Source organism: Dendrobium catenatum, unplaced genomic scaffold, assembly GCF_001605985.2.
Source record: "Dendrobium catenatum unplaced genomic scaffold, ASM160598v2 original_scaffold_208369, whole genome shotgun sequence".
NCBI lineage: Eukaryota > Viridiplantae > Streptophyta > Magnoliopsida > Asparagales > Orchidaceae > Dendrobium > Dendrobium catenatum.
In genome coordinates this window covers 1-9,226 of record NW_021526782.1, presented here as the reverse complement: position 1 = coordinate 9,226, position 9,226 = coordinate 1, and the positions used below count along the sequence as shown (strand labels likewise).

The 9,226-nt window shown below is 32.7% G+C and overlaps 1 protein-coding gene across 1 annotated transcript; it reads left to right on the top strand.

Moving 5' to 3' along the window:
• The first annotated feature begins 6,589 nt into the window (after positions 1–6,589).
• LOC110110915 (GTP-binding nuclear protein Ran-A1-like) lies at positions 6,590–8,102 on the top strand. Its single transcript, XM_020842576.2, has 4 exons — positions 6,590–6,749; positions 6,837–7,016; positions 7,111–7,188; positions 7,707–8,102. The coding sequence occupies exons 1-4, from the start codon at positions 6,685–6,687 to the stop codon at positions 7,774–7,776; spliced, it is 393 nt and encodes a 130-aa protein (XP_020698235.1). The 5' UTR covers positions 6,590–6,684; the 3' UTR covers positions 7,777–8,102.
• Positions 8,103–9,226: the final 1,124 nt, after the last annotated feature.

Below are 9,226 nucleotides of genomic sequence, written 5' to 3'. Positions count from 1 at the left end.
ATCAAACTAGCCTATTCACCCCATACATGCTATATATAATTGTATGCATGTTTATTGCTAGGGTATGGTTATGACTGTATGGCTTGCAGTACTTACTTTTCATGTGAACAAATTGTTAACCCTTTTTTTTTGTTATTTTTAAGCGCCTCAACAAAATGATGGTGCTATACCATGGGGTTTGTTGAATATGTTACAAGTTCGTAGGTATGAAGGGTAGGAGCATTTCAGAGGGCCACATCTAGTAGAGGTTGGGCTGAGCAAGGGTGTAGATAGGTGGGTGGGTTGTGCCTTGGTGGAGTGTGTGTGTAATGGAGGAAATGGATGGGGGAACACATTCTAAGAAAAAAAATTGATGGAAGAATTAAAACAATTGAAGTGAGGTGTAGTTGCATGTATGAGGGACTAAAGTAGTACTTATAATTTGGCTGTTTATGTCATTTCAATATAATTAATTATCTCTATTCACAATAATGACTAAATTAATTTGTTTATTAAGTGAGAGGAATGCCTATGATATTTAAATCTTGCTCCTAGCCGTAGCATAGTAGATAAAGTCAACAATATCCAATTGGTCTCTTAATAAGTAATAATTAGCATTGATTTTTGGTGACTATTTGCTTTAAGGTAGTCAGTCTTTGTGATAAAAGAAGCTATTAGTTCTTGTTTCACAATCTTTCCACGATTAGTAGATGGGGAGTAGCAACATCGAATGAGAGTTGAGAAGAATTACAAATATGACCAAGGATGAAAAACCATATAATTAGGCTAAAAGAATTCATTCCATCCCTGACTTATGGCATACTAGCTTTAGGTTCAACTCAGACAATAGTGATGATCCCAAGGGCTTGTAACAAGTCAATTGCGGGTTAAAAGCTACTTAGGGTAGAAACTTTGATCTGCCACAAATCATTCAAACATACATACATTGGGTAAACTCAAGCTCAAGTGCTTGATTTATGTCTTCCATGTCTAGGAATTTAGCATATAATTATATTTGGGAAATTTAAGTGGTTTGGTGAAGATAAATAATTATTCATGCTTGATTCAATTGCTCCAAGGGCTCCCCATTGTTTTGGGATGTGATGGGAGCATTAGTTTGGAAAGACTCCAAAAAAGTTTCTTCAGGGGTTTTGTGGCCCCAAAGACTAGAAAGTGAATCTAATTCACAAGGGAGTAGAAAGTAGTTTTGTCATCATGCACAAATCACAAAGGTTTCATATACTCTGATGATCAAAATACAAATAGAGTTTGTGCTTTAGATCACTTGTTCACGCAATGAATGGTTGTTTAGTTGAAGTATTGGGGGTGTATTTTATTCTTTTTGTATGCATTAAATGATTTACTTTGGTGTTCGGCTTAAAGACAATAGAGTAAAAGTAAAATTTAAAATTTTGAAGTATTAAGAAAACCCTAACACCAATTTTTCAGCATTTTAAAATTTTATGGTTTTCAAATTCTTTGCGCCAACATGCTTCTCTTGATAGATCCCATTAATATTGCCTATTGTGTTGTCCTTCGCTGGAGAGTTCCCCTGATCCCCTATTGCTGTTGAAGACTTACCCCAAGCCCCTCCAAGTTGAACCCATACTCAACCATTTCGGTTGCCGTACTCACCTATTGTCATCTTTGTTGCAAGTGACCTCACTCAAGTCCCTCTTGTCTTTTTGATGACATCTTCCAAGCTCCCTTTTATTGTTGCCAACCTCCCTTGTGCCCTCCTCTTGCCTCAACCTCTCCCAAGCTTTCCCTCTTGTCTTTGATGACATCTTCCAAGCTCCCTCTTATTCTTGGCAAACTCCCTTGTGCCCTCCTCTTACCTCAACCTCTCCCAAGCTTCTTTAAGTTGCACTTACCCTTGCCCCTTTACAATTCCTCCCTTGCCTATCATTGTCCCCATAACCGTCAATCTCCCTTGAGATCCTCCTATTGTCAATGGTCTCCCCTAAGCTTGTCTCTGTAACTGACAATCTCCCTTGAGCCCCTATCATCAATGGTCTTGCCCGATCCCCTCCACATTCTAAATACGAGAGAGAAAGATATATTTTCAATTATTTTACATGTATTCTATCAAATATATAAAGATATTTCATTGCATTTGATTTGTTTCTAATTAAACTACTATATAAATTTAAGATATATTAGATTCTAATTACTTTCCGTTTATAAGATGCATACTTTTTAGAAACATACCATACAACCCCTAAATCAATTGCAACCCTAAATCTTAAAATATGTGAAGCCTTACAAGACCTTTACTCATCAACTTCTCTGGCCTAATTAAATTATCAAATGATTTATGGCATATTAAACTAAATGCTAAAAATAAAGAACATTATTTGTATTTCTGTAGAAATAGTAAGCAATTTAGATAGTTAAACCTATAAGAGATTTGATGTTGTTTACAAATTGGGACAAATAATTTGAACCAATGTTGGTCGTTTCATCCACATAAGCCACCATTATTATCATCAAACAATCAGTAAATTGAAAATATTCCATAACAATTTATAAATTAGAAATTATGAAACTAATGATAAGAAGATGAAGAGATTAATTTCCAAAACTAACTAACTTCTTATTTATAGTTCAGAAAATATGTTTGCATTTGTTGCATATAGTTTGCCATATAGATTGTCATAAGTAACAACAGAAGGTAATAAATCTGAACAAAATCAAGACTTTGGCATGCACGCCATCTTGATAACCTTTGTTGATCAAATGCAAAAATGCATGTGCTGCTGGATCTTTAGGAACATGGCTCAACACTATTAACGATTGACACTCAAACATAAGCTAACAATTTTGTAAGTTTAGAAACAGAACCAACATGGTTTAGCAAAAAGTTGAAAAAATCTGAGAATCAATGACAAAAAAGATCATAAACAATTTGCTAGTGACTTAGTATAGCAATTTAACCAGCTAGAAACAACTAATAATAGCTCAGAGAATCCATTTTGTAAAAATAGGGGAACTTAACTTAAGGTCCTATTGTTTCTAAAAAATATTGTTGAGTATTTTTTTGGTTCAACTATGAACCTTGTACACTATTTTGAATGTGGTTGTTAACATAATGGATCTAGTTATTTTAGTTTTGAATGTGGTATTGAATTAATGGATTTTGTTATTCAAGTTTAATTGCAAAAAATAATTGATTCCATATTCATATTTGAATAACTAGATCCATTATGCTAGTAACTTAATTCAAAACTGTAATGACCATGCATCCAAAATAGTAGAAATCAAATTCATAGTTTGGTCAAATTTTTTTAATCAATGAATTAAAATATAATTTGTGGTCAAATATTACGGTCTTAGTGATAATCAAATATTACGGTCTTAGTGATAAAGCCTTATAAAATTCATCACAACATCTCATAGTCACCATTAGCCTTATTCTAGCTGTGATTGGTGTTTTGAATTGTCATTTTTCATCCATTCCTGTTGAGTATTCTGAGGTGTCAAATATATTTTTCTCAAATTATTTTGAGGAATTTCTATCCATTTAATTTTTAGGTCGATTCATTTTTACTCTAATTTTATCAACTCATCTGGCAGGCATATTTTCTACCAATATACTATTTAGTGTACAATTATAACCACCTAAGTTTATTTACAATTATCTTATCTTTAGGTGTTACTTTGATCGTTCATCTAATATAATCATTCCTTATTATATCCATCCTAATTATATTGTACGTCCATATTAAAATTCTCATTTTTACCATGCCCTATATGAATTTCAATGATTTTCTTTTAACCCAATGTTCAAATCAACGTAGCTTCATTGAACTATTTGACATGATTATCCTTCATGCCTCCATGTTATTATTTGATTACAAAAAATTATCAAGATGTTTTATATTTTAACCATACAAGTTTAAGTTTAGAAGTTATATTCTAATTTATATATTCATTCTTTTGTATAATATATGTAAGATGCTTAGAACTATTACTCCTAGCTATCATTTTATCTTATTGAATAATAATTGTTGACATCACACCCATTCAAATTACATGTCATATACTCCTCAGCCATTTCTACTAATTTTATGGCGCCTATCTTCTAAATGTTTCCTCCATTTAATTTTTCTTTTATTTTAGTAAACGTCTCACTAATTAAAATTATATTATATACAAAAATATACACTAAGTCATCCCACTTTAAATAGCCGTTGTGTAAGAACATCTATGATTGATGCCAAAAGATGTAGAGTTTTGGCTATCAACCTTCAATAATTGAAAACTATTTAGTCACTCTACAACTGCTTGTAGTATTTTGTCAATATTGGATTACATATCTTTAATACCACTACATATCTTTGTCACTCGTTTTATAGCTTATATTACTCGGTTATATGCCCTTGCAAGTCTTAAAATCAATAAAAATCACATGCATATCTTTTTTTTTTTTTCTATGCATCTCTATTAATTGTTGTAACACAAATATAACATTTATGGCAAATCTTCCTAGCTTGAATCTAAATTAGTTCATCAAATTTCATTTCAATTTTGTAACCTATGTTTTGTCACACTCTCCCATAACGCTATTGCATGACTCATAAATCTTATTTCTTTATAATTAGATATATATATATATATATATATATATATATATAGATCCTATTTTCTCCTTTCTTAGTATCAAGTTATTATATAGATCTTTAAAAACTGTAATTTACCTCTCTTAGCATCTTATCTTGAAAGATATATAATTTCTCACCTTTCAAATTCCTCTACCTTATTTTAGGGTGATTATTTCTTTTCATTGTTTTTATCTTGCTTTTGAGATATAAATTCACAACTGCTATCATATGCTGTGTGGGCAAGCTTTCTCTTAGAACCAACTTATAATTTTTGATAGATTTTTTTCTTCTTCTAAATAAGAGGAAATCTGTTTGTGATTTGGTGATTCTATTTATTGAAAATAATGAAGTGTTCTTCTTGTGTATTATGAAATAGGTATTTACTGTTGCATGATTATAGATCATTTCCAAATCATGATAATCTCTCTATTCTCGCAAAAAAAAAAAAAAAGAAGTGATACTGAGATTGACACAGCCTCTTTATGGGCCTCTCATACATGCTTTTGAAAAATCAACTTTGCATTATGTTTCTCCTATAAATTAATGAAGGGAACTACAAATTGGAGGCATAAATGAGTGGAGTTATCACTTGAGGAAAAACAAATTAAATTCTTCAGATGAAACCATAAGATGCTGCAACAAAAAAATAGGGTAAATGAAACATTAAAAAACTTTTTTGTACTCTCGTTCTTAAGCGATCAATTTGGAAGGGATTTGCAACACCAAAGAGAGCACCAAAGAGAGAAGAGGGCACGGATCATCAGAAGTTAATGACAAATATATAGGTTGCAAACAACCCACCTTTATTAAAGCTGCGAACTAGTTTCTATTGTTCCATATCGAAATTTATTTGGCAAGCTGCAGTACACACATTTCATGTTCTGTGTAGCATTCAGAGATCATTCAGCTGTGCACTGCTTTGCTTGTTTAAAAATTAGAGAGAGAGCACATGACGTGTGAGGTTCACTCTGTTGGGGCTTGATGAATTGATTTTGGACACATTTGAGGTCTAGATTGTTGTGATTTAGTTATTAAAAATATTACAATTGATTTGAATGTGAATATATTAGTTGATAACCCTTAACCATACAATTTATTACATATTCGATAGATATAGGGTAACTTTGCACTCATCATGGGCCCAACTTGGGATTCTTGGCCATGCTAATCTGCCAATTTGGCTAGTTGTGCCTTTGAACAAGTTTATCGGATTTATGTTTTTACACGGTTTCAAATTGGCATCTTAATTGTAGAGGTACTTGGATTTTCATTTTAATCCAACTTGTTTGTTTTGGAGGATGGGCTTATTTTTCATAATCAGTTTACCTTTTTGGTTTGTTTGGCCTACATGTTGACTTCAGTAGTTCAGTGTTTTCTTAATGGTATTTCATGATATATTGGCTACGAGCTCAAGCTCAGTTACATTAAAACAAATGCGTGTGATTTAAACTTTTTTTTCATATTTCTTTGATGAATTCAATTATCTAAGAATTACATTCGATCCACACAACTAACCTAAAATTTTTAATTAGAATGTATTTACATTTTCTACCAATTCCTTTAAATTAACAAAGCCTGAAGGCTCACATACCGTGCTATTTTTTGTAAGCATTTGAGTGAATGCCCGGCCTTTTTATGTTTTTCTTTTTTTTTTTTTTAATTATTAGATTTTTAAGTCATCTTCCCATGGTGCTGTACTTGATTTCATTTTATGCTGCAGTCCATTGGATTCATTTACTTTTTTTATTAAAGCTTGGGATTCGAGTGCTCTGTTGTTGTCATGTTAACGATAGGGATGCAGTTGCCTTATTCAGCCACCCAAACCACCATGGGTATCTGGGATTGAATAATTTATTTTTCTTTCAAGCCATTCTAATGTTGATAGATTCAATCCTAGCAAAGTAGATTGAATGGCTGAGATGAAAGCAATTTTTTCTCTACGATCCCAACTAAATCCAATTTGCATCACTTGTCCAAGTTTTAAGAGTGAAAAGTGTTAGCTATCCATATAATGCCCGCTGCCCTTTGCTTTTATATCATTGTTTTTCGCTAATGATTTCACATCTCCCTGGCCAGCATCCATGGACAGTGTGCCATCATTATGTTTGATGTCACCGCTCGACTTACTTACAAAAACGTTCCAACTTGGCACAGAGATCTCTGCAGGTCAGTATAGAGCACCACCCCATGCTTCCCCTATAAGTTTATAAAAGTGTTAATATTATCTTGCTTATTTGCCTTTGTTGCTGTCAGGGTCTGCGAGAACATTCCTATTGTTCTTTGTGGAAACAAGATAGATGTTAAGAACAGGCAGGTGAAGGCAAAAATGGTCACATTTCACAGGAAGAAGAATCTTCAGTACTATGAAATCTCTGCCAAAAGCAATTACAATTTTGAGAAGCCATTCTTATATCTAGCAAGAAAACTTGCAGGGTATTACCTGTAGTTTTAATTATGTTAAGACCGCTTTTGAGTTTTTTTTCTTAATCAATAGGTTAGTCTTTTAATTTTTATACGGTTCACGCAGGGATCAAAACCTTCACTTTGTTGAGTCCCCTGCTCTTGCTCCTCCAGAAGTGCAAATCGACCTTGCTCAACAGCAACTGTAAGTGAAGATCAATGCTTCATTAATTTCTACCTTTTTTCCTTATTTAACCCGTTGAAAGGAAATTTTAAATTAGATGAGAAATTTTGTAAGTGAACTTCTCTGTGCAGCTCACCTTAGTCTGTTGGTTGAGATCTTTGGCTATCAATTAAGAGGTCTTAGGTTCGAAGCTTGCATATATGATATGTGTGCAAGTTTGTTTAAGGTTTCGTTTGGAACGACTTTCTTACTATTTCTTAAAGCAGCTTTCTAGTTCAAAATTAAAAAAATTATACTAAAAAGTTGCTTTAAGAAGCAGTAAGAAAGCCATCCCAAACAAAACCTTAATTGCCCCAAATGTCAAAAAATTTTTTTTTTTTAAGCTGTTAGTTTCTCTATGCGAGTATGATGCATTTATTTCTTACAGAAGCACAGGATGCACAATTATAAAAATCAAAATCTCTTAGTAGAATTGTACAACCGAAGAAATTTATTTCAGTATGTTCTTCAACTAAATGCTAGCTTTGTTTACTTAACAGGCATGAGCAGGAGCTTGCTGCTGCAGCTGCCCAGCCCCTTCCTGATGATGATGACGAGTCTCTCGATTAAGGTGAATGCCCTGAATAACCTGGAATGAGTTATGGTCTAAACAAACGCCTTGTATGTTGAGGAGATTTATTCGTTCTGAATGCAAGGCGATTTATTATCAGAATGTTACTAGAGTCGATTGCATACTGTCATTTACCTTTATTCCATTTAAATTGGTTGTAAACTTGTGGTGTGTGGAATTCCTGTTTCCAAATGTTTTTGAGGTGTCAAAATTTTCAGTATTTCTGAGATTTTGAAATTTTCGTCTCCAAAACATGGTTTTCTTGTGATTTTAAGATTTTAAATTTGCTCTATTGAACCTCTATATTAAATCAAAGTTCCTTGCATCTCTATTCTCTCATACATCAGACAGACACTTCATACAGAGCTTGGAGAGAAATGTTGAATAAGATTAATTTAAAAACAGTTTATATTGAGTCAAATGAATGATACCCTCTCTTTTTTTTTGTCAGTAAGTTTAGAATGTTTAGGTCAGAAGCTTTGACCATAATGTAATGTCAAATGGGTTAAAATTCTTATATAAATTTAAGGTATGTTATTTGTGTTGCATGATTGGAAGTGTGTTGCATGATTGGAAGTATGAATAACTCGCTTACAATTTAGCCATAAGAGAAGTAAATAAAACATGTAATAGATACAAGCCACAACGAACTATAAGCTTTAGGTTTCATTTGAGACGGTTTTTTTATTGCTTCTTAAAGCGGATTTTTTAGCACAAAAATTAAAATTTTTATACTAAAAAGTTGTTTTAAGAAGCAGGAAGAAAGCTATTCCAAACGAAGCTTTAATCTAATTAAAATAACTTTAAATAGCATATGATCTGCAAAAAGTCACTCTTCTTTTGGAGAAATTATTGTGTGGAGTTCGGACAGTCAAAATTGTTTGGGCGTATTTATTGAATATTTAATGTGTATTTGTAAATATGCAGTTGTAAGTATTTGTTGATTTATTGCGTATTTATTGAATATTTATAAATATGATTCTTTCCGTCCGGATTTCACACAGAATAATTTTTACTTCTTTTGACTCAGAGCAGACATAATTGTACATAACAAGTGCAAGTAGGTTGTTGCAAGTAGGCAAGTAGCTAGTATTCTAGCCATTAGCAATGTAATAAAATTGCGTACATTGCGTTGGAACAAAAATTATTTGTGGGTCACTTTCAAATTTTATGTGGACTTGTCAAGGTTCTACTGTGGTTGTGATGGAGCCATATCGATGACTGGGGATGTAATGGAGTTGAGTTATGCTTAATTTGAGCTTGATTTATAGGCTAAGTCTGGAGCTCGAACTCAAGTTTAAAAGTCGAGTTTGAGCTCAGCTCAAAAAGATAAAAATGGGCTCACGAGCAGGTCTTGATATCTCGGCAAAAGCAAAGGAAGAATATTTTGTGAGGTGAAGTTTTTTGTTTTCTTGGGTACAACTACAACTTCTCTTTTTTTTTTTTTTC